The following is a 27,829-nucleotide window of genomic DNA, read 5'->3' on the forward strand; positions in this document are numbered from 1 at the left end:
TAACAAACAAAACCAGCAAAAATAATATTAATACATTAATTAATGTATTTATTCAACGGTAACCACAAATTAACCATGGTTTTGTTTCAAATCTATAGTTTAACTATATGGTATCTGTGTGGTTTACAATTGGTAATGCTTTTTACTATCTAATAGAACCATTGTTCATTTTCATAAGCGTATGTTTGTGCTATGCATTATGTGAAAAAGTTACTAAGCAAAATGAGTAACTTGAGTAGGCCTACAGTAAAATAATATTAAAACAAAACAGAAACAAAAACTCAGTGTTAGTCAGATAAGAGGAATGTTCTGCAGGAACACACACACACACACACACACGTACACACACACACACACACGCACGCACGCACACACACACACACACACACACACACACACACACACACACACTATGGACACAGTTACTGTAATTTCTTTATCCTGTAGAAACGTCTTACATGTATATTCCAGTTACACGCGTTTATCCCTTTACAGCAGGCCTAGTACTCTCATAAAATACATTATTTACATGTTGACTTTTAAAACTAAATTTAGCATCCAACAGCAGATTTTTAAAGCCAAATTAATGTTTTTTGCGCTGAATATTAATGGTCTCCCTCTTTACCGCACAGTCTTCCAAGACAATTTGAGAATTTAGCCAAAGCGATTGTGGAAAAACTAATCCTAATGTGACCGTGAGTTGAGACTGAGAGTTCAGTGCCTCTCTAGCCGAGCAGCTGTACCATCCACAATCACTGAGATCAGCCATTCTCACTGAAGCTGTTAGTGAGGAGTCACAGTGCTGTATATTGCGCCACCTGCTGGAGGCTTCTGGAAGTGGGAGATCATTTTCAATATACCAGCAGTACAATAAATACATTAAATCAAATATTTCTGTAAACTTACTGCTTCACTCCCAGGAGCATCACTAATAGTACTGTATATTATATCCTTGATGGGATCCTGTGGTGAAAGGGATAGTAATTAAACATGATATTCATGAAATCTTCATATTTCTGAGCCATTATGTCATGTCTGGTTTACTTACATTTGAGCATGTATCCTTTATAGTGCTGTAGTAGTGCAGGTATAGTGCAGGTTCTTCGGGTTCACTGTAGATCTGCATTTCACGAACACAGAAAACAACAAGGAAAAAGATACATCAAGAAACCGATAAGACTCATTAAATGGACAAACGGTTCATGGCCAACCCAATGTAATGAAAAGAGAAACAAGGCTAACCCGTGCTAACCAGAAGATGGAAACAAAGAGAGGCTTGCATCCATCAATTTGGCTCAATTCTAATCTATCTATATCTACTCAAATTTCACTTTGTCCATTACGTTACTTTTTTTAAATTCAAAACATCCAGTTTTGTTAGTTTTAAGGGAACATTGCTTTTTATAATTTTCCAAACATTATGGGAATGTTAGTTTCGAATATTCTCTGAACTGTCTGAAACAAGCAGGGTATAGTAACATTTAAGAAATATTTCAGAAATCAAACGTTCCATGAATGTTTTTGTGCTAACATTTACGTTCATGAGTCTGAACGAATGTTTTATTAACATTATTGGAAGAATGTTTGTTCATAACTTTGAGAGAATCGTGCCAGTGTTCTAAAAACGTTCCTTGTTAGCTGGTATATTTTTTTCTGTTTACTTCCGATTACAGCAACACTTTACATTAAGGTTCCCTTTGTAAAGGGTTTATAAAGGTGTTTTATTAATGACTGATAACTCATTTACAAATACATTATAAATCATTGATAAGCAGTTATAACTGCATGAATAAAAAGGATGACTTTAACACAATGCCTGCCAAACAGTGATCCTTTCTTAACTCACATGTTATAAATGCTTAATAAATGTAATTATTAACACATTCAAATCAAAACCAGATTCCTGATTTATTTAATGATGCAGCAAAATAGACTTTCATAGTGAGACTGAAATGTGTTGTATGTGGTTCTCTCAAATAATATCTCATGACTGCCACTTTTTATTATTATCTAATATTACAGAATTAATATCTCATGACTGCCACTTTTTTTTTTTTTTTACTTTTAACTTTTAACTAACCACTTTTTCTTTCCTTACCAGAAGTTACAGTCTTGCCATGATGTCCCACAAAAGGTTCAGGATACCTATCCACAGCAGTGTATCAAAACTGATTTATTATGAAGATAAAGAAGAACTTTATTTTGGGTAAAAAAACAAGCGCACTATCATAATCTGATGAGATATTAATAATGAATTTCTTAATTCCAATATTAGTTACTTAGTTAGAACCTTAGGGTGGACAACTGTGAACCATGTATTGATGAGTTAAAAACATTAATAACCTGTGAAAGTGAACCTTAAAGGGATAGTTCAGCCAAAAATGACAATATGATGTTAATCTGCTTACCCCCAGTGCATCCAACATGTCGGTGTGTTTGTTTCTTCAGTAGAACACAAATGAAGATTTTTAACTCCAACCGTTGCTGTGTGCCGGTCATATAATGGTGTGAATGGGTAACAAGTCTATGAGAGCCACAAAAAAAAATGCTTAGACAACAGACACAAAAACCTTGCTGCTCCTGATGACACATTGATGTCCTAAGACACGAACCGATCGGTTTCTGTGAGAAACCCAACAGTATGTTATTTTTTACCTCATATCCCGACGAGTCTCATCTAGTATTGCGATCCGTCATTACTTCTGTTTGGTAAGGTCAAACTGATGTATATATATATATGATTGCGCCAGTTTGACTTTACTAGATGGAAGTAATAGCGGATGGGAATACTAGATGAGATTCGTCTGGATATTAGGTAAAATACTGTTGGGTTTCTCACAGAAACCGATCGGTTTGTGTCAATGTGTCGTCAGGAGCAGCAGGGTTTTTGTGCACATTTTCTAAGCATGTTTTTGTTTTTTTTGCTCTCATAGACTTGTTACACATTCACACCATTATATGACCGGCACACAGCAACAGTTGGAGATAAAAATCTTCATTTGTGTTCTACTGAAGAAACAAACACACTGACATGTTGGATCCACTGGGGGTAAGCAGATAAACATCACATTTTCATTTTGGGGTTAACTAACACTTTAATGTAAAAGTGAAGACCTATGAACCATCTATTAATGAGTTAAAACATGAATAACCTGTGAAAGTGAACTTTAATGTAAACTGTTCACCTGTGAACCATGTATTAATTTTTTTTAATAATAAAAAAAAACTATTTTTTTTACTGATTAAAAAAATTATTCACAGGTGTTCACTTTACATTAAATGTGCCCTAGAATGATTTGAACCAATATGTTAAATTGTTCTCTGATATATACATAGAGGGTATGTGGCTTATTTAAGGGCAAGAATTGTCCAGATACAGTTTTGTAGGTCCAATTACAACCCTATATGATGTAATGCTCTGTTTTTGCCTTATTTGGAAGAGTCATGAATATTAATGTTGAACTCTGCTCTGATTGGCTTATTTCAGCAGCTCACAGCAGTTCAGTGAAGGGGGTCATGAGTCCTGACCGTCCTGACAGAACACAGACCGACTGAATGACACTTTAAGCAAAACATCTGAAATGGAGATTGATAAAATTCAGCTTACTTGTTTATTGGTGTTTTCAGATCATCCGTGCACGAGAAAGAGCTTGCGTTCAGATTTCAGTAATTAAATCACCCAAACGGAGCTTTTCTGTTAAAAGAAACCAGTATACTATCCGGTGTTTAAACATGTCCAATCTGGCAACCATATTCACTCGAGCTCTTTCTCGCATGCGGATGATCTGAAAACACCAATAAACAAGTAAGCTGCATTTTATCAATCTCCATTTGAGATGTTCTGCTTAAAGTGTCATTCAGTCTACATTTTAGACTTGTCTTTTTTCATCAACGATATTGCATGTTTATATAACGTTAGTCACAATGTAGGCTAACGTTACGCAGTGACTGTGATGGAGCCTAATCTGAAATACAAATAGGCAAAACATCATAGGAAACACCATACTTCAGTTCTCAAAAATATAAATATATAACTTATATTTTTACAAAATGAATAGCCTTGTCAAATGACATTCGTTTTAACTTATATGGTGGAAAAGGTGACTTTTGCTAGAAGGATTGAGTGAACGGTCTGTAAGCAACATATCTACGGTTGTATTGTGTAATACAAAATAATATTACCCTTTGTCATTAGACACACTGTTTAGTTTTGTATGGTACTTGGAGTTTCCTGTTGTTACTGTACTAGCATCTTGCGTTATCTAGACAATGCTGTCTCTCTAAGAAACCTTCAATGTAATCAGAAATTGTTTAAACAGTCAATAAGTGGATAAAACCACTACTTACTGCTTGCAGGAATATAGTTGTAATTGCCACTTTCTTCAGGTTAAGAAGCTGAGCGAAGCTTGCTTGAAATGGGCCGAACAAACGAACGATCTTGAATTAAATTGTTGTGGTATCGGATTATAAACATCAACCATGACTGTTGACATTTTTTATCTGTTGGAAGGTTAGAAAAATCTCCTGAACAGCCTGGAACATGAAGTGTGTCCATGTGAGCAGCTTGTTTTGATGATTCGCTCCATTTCCGCCTGTCGGACAGATGCAAATGTCGGGGGCGTACATATAAATGATCCCCAACGCCACGGTGAGAAGCACTTTTTTTCCATGGTGTTTTTGATTTATGAGATTTATATAAGAAGTAGATGGCAATGGTGTTTGATACTCACAGTATGTGATGTCCATGTACTGAACTCTTATTTTTTTCATTCTAGGGCACCTTTAAGGTTCACTTACACAGGTTATTAATGTTTTTAACTCATTAATAAATGGTTCACAGGTCTTCAGTTTACCTTAAGGTTAACTTTCACAGGTTATTCATGTTTTTAACTCATTAATAAATGGTTCCCGTCTTCACTTTAAGGTTCACTTACACAGGTTTTTAATTTGTGTAACTTATGAATAAATGGTTCATAGGTGATCACTTTACAGGTAAACTTTCACAGGTTATTAATGTTTTTAACTCAAAAATTGTTCACAGACAATCACTTTATAAGGTTCACTTTCACAGAATAATAATGTTTGTAACTCATTAATAAATGGCTCACAGATTTCCACTTAAGGTTCACAAGTAACTAATATTGGAATTAAAATATTCTTCACTAATATTTCATCAATTCATTTCATAATTATTGTGTGCCAGATTATTATTATTATTATTATTATTATTATTATTATTGTTGTTGTTGTTTTAATAAAGATTGATAATTTAATCTTCATAAACAAGAAATCAGTTTTGATACACTGCTGTGGATAGGCATCATGAACCTCATGGCAAGACTGTAACTTCTGGTATGAGGCACATTTAAAAAACTGGCAGTCTTGAGATATTCATTCTGTAATATTAGATAATATTAACAAGTGGCATTCATCAGATATTATTTGAGAGAACCACATACAACCCATTTTGGTCTCACTATGAAAGTATATTTTGCTCCATCATTAAATAAATGAATAACATTAAGTTAGACAAAATCTTACATTCTTACATTGTAGTTTTTTTTTGTCACCCCCAAATGTTTTGGGTGAGTTGCACCATTTTGCAGTCATACAATAGGGTTGTGATGTCCCATAAAACAGTTGAAAATTACACTTACAATTTACAGAATGCTAAGACTTAAAGGGTTAGTTCACCCAAAAATGACAATGTGATGTTTATCTGCTGTGCATCCAACATGTCGGTGTGTTTGTTTCTTCAGTAGAACACAAATGAAGATTTTTAACTCCAACCGTTGCTGTGTGCCGGTCATATAATGGTGTGAATGGGTAACAATTCTATGAGAGGTGAAAACAGGCGCGATCATAGCTATATATTAATACAAATCTTCATTTGTGTTCTACTGAAGAAACAAACACACCTACATGTTGGATGCACTGGGGGTAAGCAGATAAACATCACATTTTCAGTCTTGGCTGAACTAACCCTTAAAAAAAATAGCCAAAACGATTGGAGAAACAAAAAAATACACTGATATTGTGATGCAAAGATTTTCATGACCATATGCTCATAAATTAAGACTTACCGCGTCAATGGTCCTGCTGCCGTTTCTCTCTTTGTTTTGCAGGGTTTTTTTTTCAATTTGTTTTAAAAAGGGGAAAAAGTTATGTTTGACATTAACAGAATGTATATCTATAGAACCTGTGCTGTTGAAATAACTGATAAAGTGGCAGAGCCTGGAGATTACTGAAATTTTAAACAAATAAAAATGGAACAACATACCGGGTCTCCGTTTCCATTTCCAGGTGAAAAAAGCGACCAGAATTAACAGCAGCAGAAGTGCAGCTGACACTGCAAGCCACAAACTCAGAGGATATCTGTGGGAAATAAGAAAACACTTTCAAATCGATTATTTTAAAAAGCACACACTCTAAAAAATGCTGGGTTAAAAACAACCCAAGTTGGGTTGAAAATGCACTAACCCAACTATTGAGTTGTTTTAACCCAGTGGTTGGGTTAAATGTTGCTCAAGACAACCCAATTGCTGGGTAAGAACAACTCAACCATTGGGTTAAAACAACTCAATTGTTGGGTTAGTGCATTTTCAACCCAACTTGGGTTGTTTTTAACCCAGCATTTTTTAGAGTGCAGAGAGAGTTCTGGAAGAAATTCAGCAGAATAAAAGCACCAGAAAACACACATCTGAACTAAACTTTCACCAAATCTTTATTAAACTTTAATACAATTCAGCATAATAGCATTTATAATTAGTTTAAGCTTTATTTTATTTTAAACAATAAAGATGTAGTACATTTTTTGTTCTTCATTGACAGCTTTACTATTGCTGTTGTTTTCTGTTTCACTTCTGCAAAGATAGAAAAAAGAAAGAAAAATCACCAGGTTAGTGAGGAAATTATTACGTAAGGATTAAAGACAAAGATATCAAGGAAATAGAGCACTGATAACAAAACAGCCAAGAAAGATTATTCTGAAAGCTCATTTTAATAAGAAACGTTTCAATACTGACGAGTCACTTGGATTGTCTGTAGTCTGGTTTACTGTCAATAGAGGAAAACAAAGCAATTTCAGTTATTTTATTCCATATGTAGTAGCAAAATGTTTAATTCTTGAACATGTTTTACCTTCCTCCTCAGTTACAGTGAGATGAACAGGGTTCAGTGCTTCTCCAGCAGAGCAGAAGTACCATCCAGAATCACTGAGTCTCAGTCCAGTCATCAGCACAGTGAAGGAGCTTCTCCCATCATCACTGATCTGGACTGATGGATTCTGGGATGTGTCAGTCCTCCCCACTGGGTAACAGCTCTGATCTTTATATCTGCACCACTGTTTGAGTTTATTCTGATATCCAGAACTGTAGAAACACTGGACACTGACATTACCATCTTCATGTCCAGATACACTGCTGCTCACCACAGACACATCAGGAGCTGAACACACAGAGTCATTTGAGATTATAACACACACGCACACGCGCACACACACACACACACACACACACACACACACACACACACACACACACACACACACACACACACACACACACACACACACACACACACACACACACACACACACACACACACACACACACACACACACACACGCGCGTGTTAAGTCAGAGAATTAGACATTAGAATGTGATTAAAACAATTACAAAACCTCATACCAGACTGAACCTTGAGATAAAACCTATAAGTGGCAGCCGGCTGTCCTTCAGTCTCCACAACCCAATAATAATGTCCAGTGTCTTCATTCTGCAGGTTTCTCATAGTCACAGTAAAGAGACTCTGATCAGGATGATCAATTACTGACAGATTCTCCTCTGTTGTGTCTGTGTATATTTTAGTTTGATTGATTTCTGAGAACCAGTATTTCTTCTGCGGTGGGTTTCTCTCGTCATAATGACATGGGATGGTGACAGATCCTCCAGGCTTAATAGTTAAAACAGGATTTGTCCAATGGCTGGAGCATTCAACACCTAAACAAACACACAAACTGGTTATATTTTTACATAAACCACATCAAACACAACATGAACAGCTGGGCATAAAATCTGTTAAAATGATAAACAGGATCTTTTAGAAACAAACAGAACAACATTTAATACTCACATAAAATGAGCCAAAACCCGACTGAAATGTAGAATACTTTTGTGTATGTGTCCATTGTGTAATTCTCTCTTCCTGTATCTTGAGCTGTCTAACTGTGTTTGTAGTAAATGCTGCACTTCCCTTTTCCTCTCATAACACTCAAATGTATAATCTGTCTAAGAGAAGTGAGGATAGAATGATTTCAAGTAATGTTCTGGTCACACTTTTACATCTCTGTTTCCGTAGTTTTACTAAAGAGGTCACATTTGGTTATTTTGTAGCTTCTTGGTGTTTCCCTAGTGACCTAGTTTTGCTGTGTTCTGATTAGTTCATTATTCCCACCTGTTGTCTCGTTAATTAGCCCATTAGTCCCAGTATTGAAATACCTTTATGCCCCGTCCACACGGAGACGCGTTTAGCTGTATATGTATTCATTTTGTACCATATCAGCATTTTGTTCACATAGGTACGGCATTTTGGAATCACGAATCCAATATTTTTTGAAACCGGGTCCCAGAGTGGATAAATCTGAAAACGACAATCTTGCGTTTTCGTGTGTACAGCCAATCGGTATATTTTGCCAAACAGTGATGTCATCACTACGTCCGCAGGGACGTCAATCGCAGGGGAGTGGGGGTGGACAGGACCCCCCCATCTGGAGGCTGTCCCCCCTAAAAATCCATGCTGAGTATTTAAATAATATAATGATATATACTTAAAATAAATGTGTAAGTAGTAAAACAATGCAAACACAAACGGGACAACAAAATGCATTTTAAGTTTAAAAACATTTGAAATCCCCACCATTTCCCCTTGCCCCACAGTGGTTTGATTCATCACGCATCCCTACCTATAACTATTTCATTCATCAGGAGAGCAAACCATAGACTGACAGACAAGATGATCGCGGAAGATTTTGTTTCAAAGCTAAATGTACAAGTGCCTATTTAGGGGGAAGGAAGAGAGCAGAGACTGATACTCAGATGGGCCGTTTGATTTACACCATTTTCTCTCTGCTGCTCTAAGTTTGGTTATCACGAAGAACATCAGATAACCAAGGGTTAGAGGGAATGGCATGCTAGAAGATAGAGGGAAAATACTATCTTGACAAGTTAAAACAATCGGCACCAAGATACTTCCGGGTGGCAGAACGATCAACGCGATCTAGCTTGGTGCATTCTGCACAGCTAGTTGACCTACTCAACGCTCAAAACACAGTATTTAGGCTATTCAGTCCTGAGTTAATGCAGCCTTACAAAACCTCTCATTAACAAACAAAGTCAAGACACGATGCAATTAAGAGATTTATTGTACTTAAATGTGTTTAACAGAACTTTGTGAGGTCATGATGAACTGACAAAGCAACAGCATTTAGTGGTCTTGGCTCAAATCTCGAAAGAGATTTCTCAAAACAATCAATTCAGGTCTCTGAACAAATAGTTTCTTGTTCACATTCTTTTTAATTTGAACAAATTGCATTTGCTTTGGCAGATGTGTGCAAAAGAGTTGGTACAATTATCTACAATTTGAACAATGACTAAATGCACACGGCTGGTTGATCCATTTCAAACTGATGAGCTGATTCTCAGTGAAACTGTCAAACTCATCACAACTTATAAATGGACTGCATTTATATAGCGCTTTTATCCAAAGCGCTTTACATTTTGCCTCACATTCACCCATTCATACACCGACGGCGATGTCAACCATGTAAGGCGCCATCCAGCTCGTCGGGAGCAGCTGGGGTTAGGTGTCTTGCTCATGGACACTTCGACACTTGGTCAGGTGGAACCGGGGATTGAACCACCAACCTTTCGGTTTGTAGACAACCTACATGAACCACTGAGCCACTGCCGCCCCAACTTATGAACCTTCTTTCATCATGTGAGCCGTCACATGCAAAATAATCATTTGGTATTAGGTAACTGGTCATGTACTGTTTATGTGGGCTGTTCTTGGCCAGAATTAGCTGCAACAATTACTTCATTAGCCTCCCCCGCCACAGACTTGAGACTAGCGTGGAATTTCCTCACTCAAACCGCTGACTGCTGCTGCTTCTGGTTGCTTTTAGAGGAAAACTAACCATAGCCGACACGTAACTTGAAACAATTTCATGGCATTTTATTGAAATGTTTTTTAAAGTGGAAGCGCATCTTCCTTAGCCTTACATATGCTTTCCTGTTATGGGCCAAAGGAAGAAAACATAGAATGAACTGTAGGATGGTTTGGTTATGAAAGTTTTGTGATTGAGTTTCTTCTTTATTAGTCTCATGTCAACTTCCTCTTGTCTTCTGTGAATTATGACAGCATCTCACACAAAAGGGAGAAACATTTCTGAATGGAAAATCAGTCAATGTATAACATTTATGGTTTAACTATAGCTAGACCTATTTTTCATTACGTATCGTTTGAAGTAAATTCTGACCACTACAGCGCCTGTATGCAAGAAAATGTATACTTTTGATGCATTTCCATGTTTTTAAAATAAAATGGGTGAAAATTTATTGATTGTGTGTGTGTGTGTGTGAGTGTGTGTGTGTGTGTGTGTGTGTGTGTGTGTGTGTGTGTGTGTGTGTGTGTGTGTGTGTGTGTGTGTGTGTGTGTGTGTGTGTGTGTGACCTGGTAATCCCTACGTTATGGGGACAAAATGTCCCCACAAAGATGGCAATATCCGAAATCCTTGTCCTTGTGGGGACATTTTTAGGTCCCCATGAGGAAAACATCTTATAAATCACACAGAAGGAGTTTTTTTGAGAAAGTAAAAATGCAGAATGTTTCCTGTGATGGGTAGGTTTAGGGGCAGGGGAAGTGTAGGGGGATAGGATGTACAGTTTGTACAGTATGAAATCCATTACGCCTATGGAAAGTCCCCATTAAACATGAAAACACGACTGTGTGTGTGTGTGTGTGTGTGTGTGTGTGTGTGTGTGTGTGTGTGTGTGTGTGTGTGTGTGTGTGTGTGTGTGTGTGTGTGTGTGTGTGTGTGTGTGTGTGTGTGTTAAAAATATATTATTCAAAAATATTTTTCGTATATTGTAGTGATTTGTTTTGTTCTAAATTTTGTTTTCCCATTAAAAAGGCACAAATCAGGGTTTAAAGAACTTCCTACATCTATTGACTTCTCCAGTTGTTTTATTGGGTAGCTGATTTTAAAGGGGTCATTAATTGAGAAATCAACTTTTCCTTTTTGATATATAAAAGTTCATCGTAATATAAGAATATACTGTATTTTTCGGAGCTGAAAACATCATTCTTAGTCTTATAAAAGCTACTATTGAGCAACGAAACAGCTCTTCTACAGAAGAACACCTAATTCTGTAGCCCACCGATTCGCATGCCATGTTATGTGAGTAAAATAGGCTGGAATATCCTTTGTATTTGAGGTGTTGGTTCATTGTCCTACAATTTGAGATCAGATTCTGGGTCGAACATGTATGGGTGAATCTTTCCGGTTGCCATTTTTCCACAAGTCCAAACAGTGTGTACCCCGCAGGTGTATGGGGGACTCTACTATGATACTATATATCCAAAACTTTTATCCAACCATAGCAGTGGGTGTTTACTTCTAAGTCTTCAATCCATAAATAAATAGCATTCCAGGAGCTAGGCTCAAAACCAGGGTAGAAAAAAGCCCATTCGTTTTTATGTTTTTGAATGTAAAAACTATGCAAACGTCGTTGACCTCTGACAAAAGTATTTAAAAAAATTAAAAAGGTCATGACCCCTTAAGATTGTGCTCACAAACAATTATTTGGTCAATTATTTTATTATTGACCAGAACATAAATAGACACATTTCTATTACATTATAGAGAAATTGCCTGATATTTCCAGGTAAACATTCCCGGCATAATTTTCTGATGTTTTCTACATCTCTCTCACTCCTGCATTCATGCTCTGTGGTTGATTGAGTCAAAACAGCTTGATTTACAATGTTGCTGTGGTGTTTGATTGTAAATGAATTATTTGCGATACAGTCAATATCAAAGCGGTTCCCTCTGGTGTTTCTGGGTAATATTGTCATGTTCTCTTTTGTAGTTCTCATTTTACAGACTAATGCAGAAATTGGTTATTTTGGGTCTGTTTTACACATGTAAGTAAAGAAATAGTCCATAGGCCTAGGCGGAAAAAAAAATGATTTTATGAAATCTAGAGCAGAATCTATTTACTATGAGGAAAATGCTTTAAGTTAAAAGGAGGTATTGAGTGCAATAAGCCTACAAAAATAATGCTATGCAGTACTCACATCATCCCAACACCTGAAGTGTCACGGTTCATGAATTCACTAGATGTGTCTCATTTCGTTAAATTTCGAAGGCTGCATCCTCCGGAGGACACGTCCTGTGCAGGATGCAGTATAAGGAGTGTCCTCAATCAGAATTAAACGAGACGTCCTTCGTAGGACACACAGGCAGGAAGTATCACGTTGCTATGCCAACACATTCAGCCTCGTTGTGCTCTAATGCCAGTTTATATGAATGAAAATTATTTATAACTTGAAAATTACTATAAAATGTTTCTTGTCTTGACAGCAATGTACTGTTCTGAACGTTTAAAAAGCACTAAAGCGTTGTAATCCTGTTAACCACAACTATCTGTTTGAGGTAATAGAGCTTAAAAATAAAAACAAGCTTGAACTTAAATTTTAAACACCCCACCAACGCTCGCATGTATATCTGGCAGTGGTGCCGTTTTTTCATATAATATAAAAAAATATACATATGACGGTTGTTAACGGCGACGCAAAGAATTATGGGTTATCTCCAGCCATGAAGGCTACACCTCATGCACACTCCGAAATCCTGTGAAAGAAGGAGGCATTCGAAGGCCGCATTTGGAGAGTCCTACTCCCTTTTTTGAAATGAGACGGCCTTATGACGTATGCACCCTTAAAATGCGACCTCCGGAGGACACAGCCTTCTGAAATGAGACACAGCTTGTGTCTTGTGTCAGATCGTTGCAGTGTGTCTTGTGGTTCCTGTGTGTTCTTGATCTTCGTGGGATTGCTTCGCCTCGGTTCCGGTTCCGCCCGAATGCGTCTGCCCTTACCTCCCTGCTCACGGAACATCTGTGTCTGCCGGCCTCTCCGCACGGACTGCGCTGCGCTGAGACCAATCTACCTGACTTTCTTGTGAAAACTGTTCTTGCTACGTTACTGAGAATAATAAATCATTATTTTGCATTTGGATCTTGCTGTTCTTTCTTCCCAGCGCACACGACATGAAGTGTACACTGCACACAGAAAGCCAATGAGCTCTTTCAGACAGCATGCAATCCCGACATCAACTCTCCTGCGCCTGAATGGTCAAGTGCCAGTGTTGAGTCCAAGGGCCTGTCCAAATACCAACACCTGCGATGTTTGATCTTGACCACTTGTCTATTTACCATATTTCTGGAGTTTGATCAAAATGTTCACGCGCGATTGTAACCGCGAGTGAAATGTTTTAAGATTTTTGTTTATTCAATGGGACTGTCATGTTTGGTTTTGGTTCACGGTTGTGTTTCATGTCTTTTATTGTAAATTTCCATAGTCATGTGCTTTACTAATCTCATGTGTTATCTTTTCATTGGTTGATTTAGTCATGTGATACTCTGCACTGTTTAACATTGGCTCTGTATAAAAGGCTCTGACATTCTTCTTTAGTCCTTTCTGAGTAATCCAGCTTCCAATGTTCTTGTGTTGAGTTAATGACGGAAAGTAAGTGACCTTCACTTCGCTGTGTTAGTGTTTCACTATTGTAGAATTGCTATGGATCATCATGTGCCAGCGTGATGAGTGAGATTTATAGTGATAGAAGGATGTTTATGCTGTAAAAGACTGTAGGAAATAATACGTTAACTAGTGTGAGCCTTCTGATGTATAAGTTACGTAGTTACGTTTATAATATTGAGTTAAATGGATTAATATCATGCTCACGAGACCATGTGCGAACGCTGTTTAAGTAGAAGCCTTGTCTGGCCAGAATGTGGTGCTAATGGTGATTTATTTGTTTTATTATCAGACTATAATGGCAATACTGTATACTGTTATGTTCTGATGAGCACTGCTGAAGTCCAATACAATCTGAAGAAGAAGTTATATCTTCTCGTCTTTATTTCTGTATTCTGACCGATACACCATCCTGTTTATTGGCTGAAAACCTTGATGAACTAGCCCTACTAGATTACCTCTTTAACATTGGTCCTTCGAGCCGGATAGCAGTATTTAGGCTGGAGGCAGATGAAGAGATGTATCTTGATGTGAGACCTAAACGTCAAATACGTCGACCTATCAGACTTCAGGACTTTATGGGATATAGTCAACGAGATCAGTTACAATGGGATCTGTCATCCCCTGCCTTGGATAGGAGGGTGTTCCTAACTCGGGAGGGTCCAGACCAGATGACCCCTTTCCATACAGCCCACCCTCACTCTGGGGGTTTTCCTGGGAATGCTGCTCACCCTGAGATTTATCGGTTAACCCCAGACCACAGCCAGAGGAGAGATTTGGATGGGTTTATTCAACCTGCGCGAACACCGTCATCCTACTTTTACTACCACTACTTTTTCTACCACTTTTACACATAAAATAACAACATTTACTCGCTCTTGATTTAGCAAATCATGATATGCAAATCATGCTGGGAACTAACAAGCCCCGTCCAGTTTCAGTTAATGCAACACAAATCATTCATGTAACAACACAAACGGATTTAGTTTGACTTCAATTTGACTTATATTTAAGTGGATTTAACGCAATCAAATTAAGTTTGGACAAAACCCCCAATCCCCCAAGCTCATTTTAATTAAGGAATTTGAATAAACAGTAAAAATATGTTTTTTCCAGTGTAGAAAATGTTGGTAAAAACGTACATTTACACATAAACTGACCAGCAAACGCAACTTTTGTACACCAAACGCACAGGACTGTGGGATATCAAAGGCAGCGAAGGATATATTTAAGCTGCCTTCAGTACTCGATCAGATGAAGGTCTCTCAGGAGACAGGAAGTGAAGCTAACATTAGATTCGGACATACCTTGATGCCTTCCTACCCTGAAATGTGTCCTCTGAAGGCATGCCACAGCCATGACTGCGTGAGGACCAGGAAACAAGACTATGAGAATTTCAAAATAAAATCCCCCCATGTTGAAATGCCCAACTTTACAGCAGAAAAAAATGATTGCAGCCTGGTACAAAAAGTGGTTTTGATCTATAAAATTAATTTTGCCCTTCATGACAACTAAAAGGGGAGTTAATTTATATATATATATAAGTATAATTAATTTGTTTAAATTATATTAAGCCTTACAATTTTGCATAAATAAGGGTGTGGTCACTTGAGTGACAGGTGGATTACTGCTGATGTCACTAATAGCCTTTTCCCATTTTCTGTTATCCGGGAGTGACATGCGATGACGCTACTTTAGGCTTCAAAAATGCCCTTTAGAAACTTACGGGTGACGTCACTTCAGTATTTTTTTTACAGTCTTTGGTTTTAACTTGGTTGCTTAAAATTGTGAAGCAATTGTGAAAAGTTACTAAGCAAAAGGACAGTTTAAATCCATACATTAAAATAATATTAGCATGGCAGGGTGTATTAAACGCTAATGCATCTTTAAAAAAAATTATAATAATAAATTAAGAAATATCATGTTTATGATATTTACGCTTGAATAAATAAATAAACGCTTGGTTTACGCACCTTTCCAGCAGCATCTTACTTGTGTCCTCCACTATTTTTAGATCCATTTTGTCCATATACATGCATTATTCAATGCTGTTATTCAATCGACGGGACCGGTGGAAGTTTTCCATGCACAGAGGTCAGACCCGACTAATCAATAATGAGAATCATGATTTTCATTATCGATTATTATCGATTAGTTGTTGCAGCCCTATTTTTGATTATAACATTGATTCTTAAAACACATATTTCTGTAACAAGACAACACCATTATTAGACTACTTCTAAAAACATATCAAAGCACATTAAGAAGCAGACAATAGCCTATAGCATTATTTGTATGCAGGTTTTTTATTTTATTTTATTGTCAGACTTAAAGCACTCACATTACAACTTTGCAAATATATTATGAATACTTTATGCTTTTTAAAATCAACAATTTAGAAATGTATTCCTAAATAACACTTACTATATTGTGAAATACCTGAATTACTTGTTTTGTACATGTTTTTACATTGTCATCACAAGAGACAGAACATTATAATTTATATAATTCAATTAATATATTTGTATCTGAATTCTGAGTTTGCTTGCTTTGTATTTGTAATGCATGGAATAAAAAACAATATTAGCTTGTTTCAAGTTGAGCCCTGTTGTGTTCATTCTTTTCTCAGGTGTTCAGTGCAGAACGTGCGCCTGTGATTAAGAGAATAAACAGTGAGATGAAATCACATGTTTAGTGTCTGTGTAAAACATCCTGTGATTATTGACTTCAACAAACCTGTAACATCTCACTGTTTGTGCACAGAGCTGTAGGTCACCTCCACAGATACTGGGCTGTGCTGGAGATACAGAAAAAGATTAACCCTTAAATATATACCTAGAATCTTTAGTGACATCATTCACTACAAATACACCATGATGAAGTGATGTTTCACTCATAGTCACTGCAGGCAGAAAACAAAAGAAGGAAGAATCATCAGCAAAACTTAAAATGGCATTGCGATTTAATGCAGAGCAAGTGCTTAACACAATCGAATATTAGTGTCACTGTCACTTAATGGTGGATCTGGTGAAAAAGCTGTCTGCGATCAAAATATTAATTTTGAAGATTTTGAAAATGATAGTTTTGAGAATATGTTTGAGATCCCGAGAGGTGCTGGAAGTACTGGGAACTGAGCTCTAACGAGGAGAGTGATTAATAACATCTACTCAAACAGATCCCTTCCAAGCTCCAAAAGGTAACAAAGGGTTAAGAAGAATACTGATAATTACATTACAGTAAATCTCTGTTTGCGCATGTTCTTGTGAATTCACTTACTGCTTTAGTTTTAGGTCGTATTGTCACAGAGCTGTAAGTCACGACATTCTCTGCATTCTCATCTACCACAGATGATGAACTGACATCGTTTCCCTGTGAATAATCATAAACACATCTGATTGTGCTGAGACTCAGATATGAGGTTTAACTCAAATTGTTTGTCATCTCAAACTTACTGCGTCCCTGACTCCATCTCTGTTCAACTCAGTGATGTGAGTGTTATTTCTGTCTGTTAGTGAGAAACCAAATGATGTTATCAGTCCTTCCATTGGGAGAGTTCTTAGACATCATCATAAAGTTTATAAATACACACTAACACTCAATGGGGTCAGTTAGACTGTTTGACATTTTTGGTTTTGAAAGAAGTCTCTTATTCTCACTAAGGCTGCATTTATTTGATGAAAAATACAAACATTTATTACAATTTAAAATAATTGTTTTCTATTTCAAAATCTCATTTTCCTGTGATTCTTCAGAAATCATTCTAATAAACATATAAATAAACATGTATTATTGTTATTATTATTATTATTGCTGAAAACAGTTGTGCTGCTTCATATTTTTGTGGAAATGATTTGATGAATAGAGCATTCGAAAGAACAGCTTGTATGTTACTTTAATACGTTACGTTAATTTAATGCATTCTTGCTGAATAAAAAAAACTATTAATTTCTTTAAAAAAAATGTTTTACGGAGGACAGACTTTAGTTCCGAACAATAGTGTGCAGAACTGATCAAGCACTTAATGATGGAATAGGTCACATAATAAGAAATGTAAAATCAATACTGACTGCTCTTCTTTCTCAGTATTACGGCTGACACGACAGTCACCAACAGAAGAAACAACACAACTGCAGGAATCCACACCTCCAGATACCCATAATGCCTGTGAAAATAAACAATGCAAATGGTTCATATTATATATGCATGATAATAATAATAATAATAATAATAATAATAATAATTGCTATCATCATGATTCTTACAATATTATTTTACTAGAAACTAAATTTACCATGGTGCATTTTTTCCAAGGTATTTTTCAGTTGAACTTTTTATTCTTAGCTCAATCACGGACATACACTATATTGCCAAAAGTATTGGGTCACTAATCCAAATCATTGAATTCAGGTGTTCAGTCACTTCCATGGCCACAGGTGTGTAAAATCAAGTACTTGGCATGCAGACGCTTCTACAAACATTAGTGAAAGAATGGGTCGCTCTCAGGAGCTCAGTGAACTCAAGTGTGGTACCGTGAAATGGTTGCCACCTGTGCAATAAGTCCATTTGGGAAATTTACTCACTATTAAATATTCCACGGTCAACTGTTAGTGGTATTATAACAAAGTGGAAACAATTAGGAAAAACAGCAACTCAGTCATGAAGTGGTAGGCCACTTCAGGAGTAAAATCACAGAGCGGGGTCAGCGCATGCTGAGGCATACAGTGCGCAGAAAGTGGCCAACTTTCTGCAGAGTCAATAGCTACAGATCTCCAAACTTCATGTGGCCTTTAGATCAGCTCAAGAACAGTGTGTAGCGAGATCATGGAATGGGTTTCCATGGCCGAGCAGATGAAGCTTTACATCACCAAATGCAATGCAAAGCATGGGATGCAGTGGAGTAAAGCCCATCGCCACTGGAATCTAGAGCTGTGGAGACGTGTTCTCTGGAGTGACCAATCATACTTCTCTGCTGGCAATCTAATGGATGAGTCTAGGTTTGGCATTTCCTAGGAGAATGGGACTTGCCTGACTGCATTGTGCCAAGTGTAATGTTGGGTGGAGGGGGGATATGGTGTGGGGTTGTGTTTCTGACTTTACAAATGTGCTTCTAGAAGAATGTCAAAAATTCCCATAAACACACTCCTAACCCTTGTGGAAAGCCTTCCTAGAAGAGTTAAGAAGAGTGTGCCAACTCCGGATTAAACCCTACGGATTAAGAATTGGAGGTCATTAAAGTTCATGTGCATGTAAAGGGAGGTGTCCCAAATGTTTTGGCAATATACTGTATAACTTGATCAGTTCTGTTGACATTTATTTTATGATGCCATTATTATTGGTCAATTTAAATGTGTCTTATGTTTAAATGGCCTTAAAGGAATAGTTGAAAATTCCGCACTCTCAGAAAAAAAGGTGGTACCTTTTCAAAAAATACACTATTTCCCTTTTAGGTAAAAGTGTGTACATTTCAGGTTATAATATGCATTTTAAGGTACCAATATTCACCTTTTAGGTACAAACGTGTACATTTTGAATAGGAACTGCCACAGTGACAACCGTCATGTACTCACACTTAAGTCGTTCCAATCCTGTATGAATTTCTTCTTTCTGATGAACACAGTGTTCAACAGGAGAAAGAAATTCATACAGCTTTGAAACAACTTGAGGGTGAGTAATTGATGACAGAATTTTCATTTTTGGTTGAACTATCCCTTTAAAAACCATTGGTTGTAGTCTTAAACCATGCCATACACCCCACATTGCAATTGCAGAAAAACTAAAATAGACATACAGTACATGAAAAAGAGGAAGATGGCCTCACTGATGCAGTTGCATTTTCACTGTATTATTTGCTACAGCCGTTACAGTCATCCTGTACAGTTAGAAATACTGTCTTATATAAATTAACCTTAAAAACAAAACTTTAAATTTGTCACATTCCTAAAATAATTGCCCAAGTAATTTTTTTCAGATTTCTCAGAAAACACAAAAAAACTGAAACTGTCAATCTTGGCAGACCATTACACGACAGCGGTAGATTTGCCTGATCCGTTCATTGAGGAAATGACTTATGCAAAAACAAATTGTTGTCAAAAATTTTAGGAAGTTGACAAATTAAAATAGCATATGCTCTGGTTATTTAAAAGTCATATTCTGCTTGATGTTTTATCTATTTGAGCAATAAACATCCTGTCGTAATACTTATTCTCCTGCTCTTCACTGCTTGCTGTTGAATTGTTGCTGCTAAGAAAGAAAAAAAGAGAGAAATTAACTTCAATAATTAACTCAAACAGAAAACAACAGCATACAAATAAAATTACATGTCCATTATACAAAATATTAATCTTAATATTTAAGCAATATTTAAGATAGATTAATGTTTTAATTAGCTACTAACCAATTTTTGTCAAATTTGTCTGTGGTCACAACTGCTGTTGAATAGAAATGTAGAAAAAAAAATGCATATTACAATTTTGTCACTACCAATAAGATGTAAAAATCACTACAAATAACTACTTGCAGCGACATCTCTTCTCTGATGACGTGTTTACTGGCACAATAGCAGGACATCTGTCGCTCACATGAGATTTACCAATAGCAAACCACAACCATCCAATCAATTTCATGTGGACAAAATCAAGTCCTGCCCCACATTTCTTCTTGTTTACAAAGCTATTTCACATAAGGATGAAAAGGCTATCGCAACTTCCATTTAATGCAATTTTAAATGGCTCAGTGACTGACAACAGGATACAGGAACCTGTGGATCTTCTATAGAGACATCATTTACTTAAGGGGGGGGGGGGGGGGGTGAAACACTCAGTTTCAGTCAATCTCATGTCAATCTTGAGTACCTATAGAGTAGTATTGCATCCTTCATATCTCCGAAAAGGCTGTACCGAGTCTTTCCGGAAAAAAACGAGCGCCTGGAGGCGTATCGTGTGGGCGGAGCTAAAGAATGAAGAGCGAGCAAAGCGGTGACTTTGTCCTCAAGTGTGGAGAAACCCACGGCCAATAAATTGAACAGGAGAAACACCAACAGCAGGACATCCGTCTCTGTGGTATGTACTGTATTTAGTGGCCTGTCAACATTTGTGTGTGTTTACTCGCAGTTTATGAAGACATGATTCGGTTTATGGACTATTGTATGCGACTAAACCTTAGCAGTAGCAAGCAAAACGGTTTTGCACGTCAGACTAGTGTAACGTTATACAGAGAACAACAATGGAGTAACCGTTAGCGCATTTGAATGACGAAGCACACGATCGTGTCGTTTACTGATGTTTACTCACGCGACGAGCCGACAGTATAGACATTTGAAGCAGTTTTACTCACCGGCTGCTTCCAAAGCAGGACCGAACCTTTATCGCTGGGACCGCTCCGTCAAAAACACACTTCTGTGGTATGATTTGGTGAATTCCTGTGACAGCAGTGACCGTGGAGATCCGCGATGTTGTGAAGCTTCCCGTCATTTCTATGTTCAAATCGGTTCAAATGCAGCGCTGCCTTCCCGGAATGCTGTGCTGAAGCGTTGAAATCGCTTGATGTCACCCATAGGAATAAAGTGGCGGCGCAGACTATAACGACAGAAGTGTTCACGAACGACTGGATCTGCAGCTGAGCGAATGTTTGGGCGTGCATTTCCTCTCTCGCTCTAGTCGCGCTCGCGCACCCTACCGGAAAAAGAGCCCGTACGGCCCATACAAGGACCTTCCCCTCTATCGACGTCAAGTCGACCCATACTCGAAAAAAACTCTCTGAAACTTGTGAGAAACCGGAAGGAGTATTTTTAACACAGAAATACTCCATCAAACGTCCAACATTAATTTTTGAAACTTTGTCTATGTTTAGGATGGGAATCCAAGTCTTTAACAGTGTAAAAAGCTCAGTATGCATGAAACAGCATTTCTCCTCCCCTTTAAAGGGAAGCTGCACTATGCAACTTTCCGTCCGCTAGATGGTGCCTATTCAAAACAAAGGCGTAGTTGAATGACGCCAGGTTTGGGCGCAGAATCTTGGGACATGTGGTCTTCACCTCACAGCCGGTGGAAAAGAATCGGGATAGGATTTGAGCAGAAATCATGTTGATGGATGTGATTATTAACGTTACTGTAGTGTGAAGTAGAGCAGGACAGAGTGTTGTGGAGCTGAGAACAGCCGCTGGAGCGATTGTTAAACAAACACACGCTTCGCGAGCAGCGGAACTTTTATTGTGACAGGACACAGTCACCGGGTCAATTTCCGCTTTTCCGGTCATGAGTATGAGGTAACGATGATAAACAGCTCTGTTTATCATATTAGATACATTTTTTAAATGATGTTATGACATTACTCTGTGTGTTCGCTCTTCGGCTGCTGTGACTCTCGTTCACACTGATAAGAGTAAAGCGTTTCTGCAGAATAAAACCGGAAACCGATGGTAACGCAGATATGACACAACCCCCCAAGCGTTTTACCAGTGACTGTGAGTTGAACAGGAATCTGCCGATCTCCAGCGGAGCAGAAGTACCATCCCGAATCACTGAGTCTCAGTCCAGTCATCAGCACAGTGAAGGAGCTTCTCCCATCATCACTGATCTGGACTGATGAATTCTGGGATGTGTCAGTCCTCCCCACTGGGTAACAGCTCTGATCTTTATATCTGCACCACTGTTTGAGTTTATTCTGATATCCAGAACTGTAGAAACACTGGACACTGACATTACCATCTTCATGTCCAGATACACTGCTGCTCACCATAGACACATCAGGAGCTGAACACACAGACATGACTCATCTGAGATTGAGTTAACAGGAATCAGGATCAGAATATTTAAAGGTGAAACTCATCTCATACCTGATTGAACTGTGAGATGAAGCTGCTCTTTTTCATCCATTTGAAATATTCCTCCAATCTCAACGGCACACCAGTAAGATCCAGTATCTTCATTCTGCAGGTCTCTCATAGTCACAGTAAAGAAACTCTGATCTGGATGATCCATTACTGACACTTTTCCTTTGGTTTCATTAGCATATGCCAGAATAGAGCAATAAAAGTATGATGATTTTGCATGAAAGCACCAATATTTCTTGTGTTCTGTGTATTTCCTGTCATAATAACATGGAATAATGACAGATCCTCCAGTCTGAACCGTTAACTCTCTACTCGCTGATCCTGATGTGCGTTCAGGACCTGAGAGAAGAAAAGATCAGCTTTACTTATTTACTTACTTACCTAAACACTAGAGTTATATGTGATATTATTTTATGTATCAGTAAATACAAGAATTAGAAAAATGCCTGTCATGCAGCAGGATGTGTCTACTACTCATATGAGCAAAATGAATTAAGAGCACTTACCTGCTATGAGCCAGAGGAAAAATATAATACACTTCTTCAAACTGACTGTCGGTTTGTCGAAAAGCTGTGATGTTTCTTCCTTCTTTATCTTCATAATTTCCATGCAAGTTTTCTTTTTTAGGTTACTACCACAGAAACAGCTTCTCACTCAAAGAGACGTGCATAATATCTAAAGTCATCATCATAGATTTCTCTTTCTTTCTCAGTCTTTCTCACTTCCTTCCTTCGCTGTCTGCTGTTGCTCGAGTCAAACAGCGTCCCTGTGAATGTTGCATCACAAGTTACAAATGTGTCACCTGGCTGACAGAAGTCTAACTCGTGTTATTACTGTGTTACTGAAATACTTCTGTAAATCAGCTGTGGGCCACTATTACCTAAAGCTGTTTGTGAATGCAGATTGTCTGTTGTTCTTAATACTTTAACTAAAAGATAAAGGATTGAGCAAGATTAGTTTTATAAACTTTAATGTTACATCAGTCAGTCACATTAGTGTCGCGGCTAATGTCTGTTACTGATACAGTTCCAGCATGTGTACCGCAATAAATAAGACAGATCTGTTTATTGATGGACATACTCTTGTTAATGCTGATAGTGAGGAATTACAGCAGAAACATCTCATAATGTACCTCAAAATGTGTAGCGCATCACTGAGAAACGTCCTGCTCAAGTCGTCCTTGTGGTGGAGGTTCGGCATGATACCGAACCTTGCGCTCGGATTGATATGTTAAAATCGATGTCATTGTTACTTTCTTTACAGTGTGTACAATCGATGAGCTTTTAGGAAGCATCCGGACAGAGCTAAAGGACAGTTAAGGTAATGGACGTTTAGCTTCGGGTGTGCATGGCAGGCTAATCAACGAGTCATTTGAGAATCAGTGAAAAATGTGCAATGAATATTATGAGAAAATTAAACTTGTTTTTGACCTTTGATGCATGTAAACCTGTTGTTGGTGACCTCCAGAAACAAATTAAGATCCTTTTAAAATAGCATAATATGGGCACTTTAAAGGGGTACTTCAGCGCTGGGAAGATGAATCTGTATTTAAACTGGGTCATTAATGTAGTAGAAATGTGAAATTATTTTTGAATTTGGTGCCTTCTAGACTGAGAAAAGACAGAAAATGTATTTTTGTCTCATGGGGATGAAAAACTTCAATTCCCAGAATACTTCGCTGCCCTGTGAGGCCATTCCCAAAGCCACCAACTTGATTACTGTGACTGAGTTGGAGAAGACACTACAATTAAAAACTGAACGTGTCTGTTCAATATAATGAGTGAGTCACCGCGCGAGTCTCACAGCACTGAGCACTAACTGCAGGAGTGAGCTGAGCTCTCGTGATGAGAGCTGAGGTAATCGCGTAAATGACTTACATTACTCACCACATAGCTCCGTTTAAATGAGTGCCATAGCTGCCAGCTGAGCTCTGAGTGTGCTCTCCATCCCCCATGCACGGGTTCAAAACATACGGAAATGGCTCCCTCTGCTGGCTGTAGTCTTTAGCCTTTGGCCAAACATTCCTCCTATGATGCAAATAATATTTTTCAATAACATCGTTGGAAAGCTTGGAGACTACAATTTCAGAATCTGTGAATAACTCAAAATGCCCCAGAACCGACTTGTGTCCCTACCTTCCGTAACTGGTCACATATCGTCAATTTGCATCATAGGAGGAATTTTGCCAGAAATAAAATGCATAAATCTCTTGTCTCAGGGGGATATGAAGGGGGAAAGCACATTTATTTGAATATACTCCAGGGTTTCTACTGATACAAAGCCATATGCTAATCGCTGAAGTAACCCTTTAAGAGAAATCTTAAATAATTATTGCACTTGCTTGCAGGTATCTATGTTGTAATGTAATCACATTTAGTGCTGAGTAGTAATAATTAACCACATGTACAGTACTTACTATGTTTAGGGTTTTGGTTTGGTTAAGGTTATTTGCATGTAATTATAAGCAATTTATAGTAATTATTAGAGTTACTAACGTGTAATAATGACACTTTAAAATACAACCTAATCCTGTTACATTTTTAAGAGTATTTATGTGCAATGCAGTAAATGTCAAAGCTGTTCCGCTCTGGTGTTCACACGTTCCCTTTTCTAGTTCTCATTTTACAATTATAGGAGAGTAGGGCACAACCTACACCCTTAAAAATAAAGGCGCCAGGTAGAACACAAAAGGGGTTTTCACAGTGATACTATAGAAGAAACATTTTTGGTCCCCCGAAGAACCGTTTTTTTCTGAAAGGTTCTTTAAAGAACCCTTTTTTTAAAATAATTGTATAGTCTAAAAACCTTTCTACACTACACTATGGTTCGTCATGGAACCATGCACCCCACCAAAAATTAACGTTTTTTTTCTTAACATTTAAACACTTTCCACACATGCCAGGATGACAAAACTTAGTGTATTTACTAGTTGCCATATCAACATTATTTAGAAGAAAAAGAATTGTGTCAAAATTTAAAAATCTTTAGAAGATATCACTGAACATTTATTTTTACCATAGCAAAGTACATTTCTTACTTAAGTAAATTTTTTCCGCAAAGGATCCACTGTGTATCCTCGCTCATGACTCCTCAGGAAGCCTCCTTACTCCTTCATCCTCGCCTCCTCACGGTGCAATTTGAGGATTGAGATCTCCTACAAGATGGCTGAGCTCCATCAGTTTCCGAGTCATAAGATGGAGGACGGAGGAGCGAGGAAACGAGGAGGGATATTGAGAAGCACCTGTGAACAGGAGTTTTGTGGACTTTGCTGCCAGGTAGAGTTTAATGATGCTGCCTGTGACGCCCCGTGGCTCATAAGGACGCAACAAAGATTGGGACACACACGAAAGCCGAAATAAAATACGAAATTTATTAACAAAATAGAACTATACAGAAAAGAAACAGTATTAAGTGTAACAGTCAGGAATCAGTGTGTTGTGTAAGGAATGCATGAAAGGGTAATGTGCTGTTGTAGTGTTGGATGTACCAAAGAAACAAAGTCAAACAACCGCAAAACAATAATCAAGTCCAGCCTGCCACCCCCTTGGGCCTTTTCCTCAGATTCCTTTTAACAAGGCCCAACAGGATGTCAGCAACAGGTGTGCTTAATCAATCTGAGAACAGCCAGTTGAGGGCGGAGCCAGCAAACCATCCTCCTCAGCCTGGGGAAACCCCACTAAACACAGGAGTCGTCACACTGCCTTAAAGGGCATGTTTCTTAATGGACTGCATGACTTTTTACGTTACCTGATGCCTGAGAGCACAGTGCCGTGGACTCTGGCCCAGTATATAGATCATGCCCTGTTGTTGAGTGGATCCTCATTTACTGTGGGAACGGTGGACGAGGAGCTCCGCTGTCCCGCAGTACCCTCTACACCAGTGAGGCCAGCTCCAGCTCCAGCCCACACGCCCATAGCTCATGCCCACGAGCCCATGAGCCCACAAGCCCACGAGCCCACGAGCCCCTAGCTCCAGCCCATGTCCAGGCTCCAGCCCATGAGCCTGCTCAAGCTCCAGCCCATGTCCAGGCTCCAGCCCATGAGCCCGCTCCAGTCTGCCAAGAGCCCGCTCCGAATCCAGCCCATGTCCAGGCTTCAGCCCACGAGCCCATAGCTTCTCTCAAGAACATTTTTTTGGGGGGCAAGGGGCACATTGAGGCCATGCCGCCTGGGATCCCTGAACTGCCTCTACCGCCATGGCCCCTTGAACTGCAATCGCTGGCCACGCCCATGTCCACAACTGAGGGTCCAGGTCCACCCACGCCTCAGGGTCAAGGTCCGCCCACGCCTCTGGGTCCAGGTCCGCCCACGCCTGAGGGTCCAGGTCCGCCCACGCCACAGGGTCCAGGTCCGCCCACGCCACAGGGTCCAGGTTTGCCCATGCCACATTGTCCAGGTCCGCCCATGCCACAGGGTCCAGGTCTGCCCACGCCACAGGGTCCGGGTCCACCCATGCCACAGGGTCCAGGTCCGCCCACGCCACAGGGTCCAGGTCCGCCCACGCCACAGGGTCCAGGTTTGCCCATGCCACATTGTCCAGGTCCGCCCATGCCACAGGGTCCAGGTCTGCCCACGCCACAGGGTCCGGGTCCGCCCATGCCACAGGGTCCAGGTCCGCCCACGCTCCCAGGCCCGTCTCAGCCATGCCAGGGTTGATGTCTGGTGCCTTGGCACGGGCCTGGCCCACCATCCCTCCCCCAAGTCCGCCCCCCCCCAAGACTGTTATTGATGTTTTGAATATGTATGGGCGTCAGGGGCCGCCCATAGAGGGGGGGATCTGTCACAGGGGGTTTTGGTGTAGTTTCATGTTTCATGTTTTTAGGTTTTTAGGTTTTCATTTTCACTGTTATGTTGTCATGCACTTCCTGGTTTTTTTCATGTGTTCCCTTGTCATGTGACTCCATGCCCTCATGTGTTCCTGCCTCGTGTTCCTGTGTCTTGTTTTCATTGGTTTATGGGTTGATCATTGTTCACAGGTGTCCCTTGTTTTGTCATTAGGCCTTGTGTATTTAAGCCCTCATGTTTGACAGTTCTTGGTCAGTTATTGATGTTGTAACCCACGGTTGGTGAGTGTTTGTTCGTGTCAAGTCTAGTCAAGTTTATTCAAGTTAAGTCTAGTCAAGTTTTTTGTTTGTTTTTTGCCAAGTCTTTGTTATGTTTATGATTTTGATGAAATAAA

The 27,829-nt window shown here is 38.8% G+C and overlaps 2 protein-coding genes and 2 long non-coding RNA genes across 7 annotated transcripts in view; all 4 read right to left on the bottom strand.

The window, feature by feature from the left end:
* Positions 1 to 446: 446 nt before the first annotated feature.
* The window catches only part of LOC137089240 (polymeric immunoglobulin receptor-like), a 33,878-nt gene continuing 6,495 nt past the window's right edge, over positions 447 to 27,829 (bottom strand). The window contains exons 1-10 of one of the 4 annotated variants that reach the window (XM_067452775.1): positions 15,129 to 15,187; positions 7,689 to 8,000; positions 7,141 to 7,446; positions 7,026 to 7,056; positions 6,810 to 6,863; positions 6,281 to 6,375; positions 6,084 to 6,112; positions 1,049 to 1,120; positions 907 to 963; positions 447 to 831 (exon numbers count right to left, since the gene is read on the bottom strand). In XM_067452775.1, the coding sequence (XP_067308876.1) occupies positions 784 to 831; positions 907 to 963; positions 1,049 to 1,120; positions 6,084 to 6,112; positions 6,281 to 6,375; positions 6,810 to 6,863; positions 7,026 to 7,056; positions 7,141 to 7,446; positions 7,689 to 8,000; positions 15,129 to 15,180 (1,056 nt within the window). In that variant the 5' untranslated portion in view covers positions 15,181 to 15,187 and the 3' untranslated portion in view covers positions 447 to 783. Of the gene's footprint in view, positions 832 to 906; positions 964 to 1,048; positions 1,121 to 6,083; positions 6,113 to 6,280; positions 6,376 to 6,809; positions 6,864 to 7,025; positions 7,057 to 7,140; positions 7,447 to 7,688; positions 8,001 to 8,133; positions 8,395 to 15,128; positions 15,188 to 27,829 lie in introns of those variants that run through there. The other 3 variants (XM_067452774.1, XM_067452773.1, XM_067452776.1) reach the window with 3 other exon arrangements.
* On the bottom strand, positions 16,348 to 17,270 carry LOC137089244 (uncharacterized). The gene is made up of 3 exons (XR_010907653.1): positions 17,098 to 17,270; positions 16,558 to 16,618; positions 16,348 to 16,472 (listed from the first exon to the last, which is right to left on the bottom strand). It is a non-coding gene; the product is annotated as an uncharacterized lncRNA (long non-coding RNA).
* On the bottom strand, positions 17,270 to 20,064 carry LOC137089245 (uncharacterized). Its single transcript, XR_010907654.1, has 3 exons — positions 20,020 to 20,064; positions 17,889 to 17,983; positions 17,270 to 17,326 (listed from the first exon to the last, which is right to left on the bottom strand). It is a non-coding gene; the product is annotated as an uncharacterized lncRNA (long non-coding RNA).
* On the bottom strand, positions 20,200 to 23,303 carry LOC137089373 (polymeric immunoglobulin receptor-like). The gene is made up of 4 exons (XM_067452963.1): positions 23,158 to 23,303; positions 22,655 to 22,990; positions 22,275 to 22,571; positions 20,200 to 20,249 (listed from the first exon to the last, which is right to left on the bottom strand). Exons 1-4 carry the CDS (start codon positions 23,258 to 23,260, stop codon positions 20,200 to 20,202), a joined length of 786 nt encoding a protein of 261 aa, XP_067309064.1. The 5' UTR covers positions 23,261 to 23,303.

The sequence above is a fragment of the Pseudorasbora parva genome, chromosome 9 (assembly GCF_024679245.1).
Source record: "Pseudorasbora parva isolate DD20220531a chromosome 9, ASM2467924v1, whole genome shotgun sequence".
In the NCBI taxonomy this organism is placed as follows: Eukaryota; Metazoa; Chordata; class Actinopteri; order Cypriniformes; family Gobionidae; genus Pseudorasbora; species Pseudorasbora parva.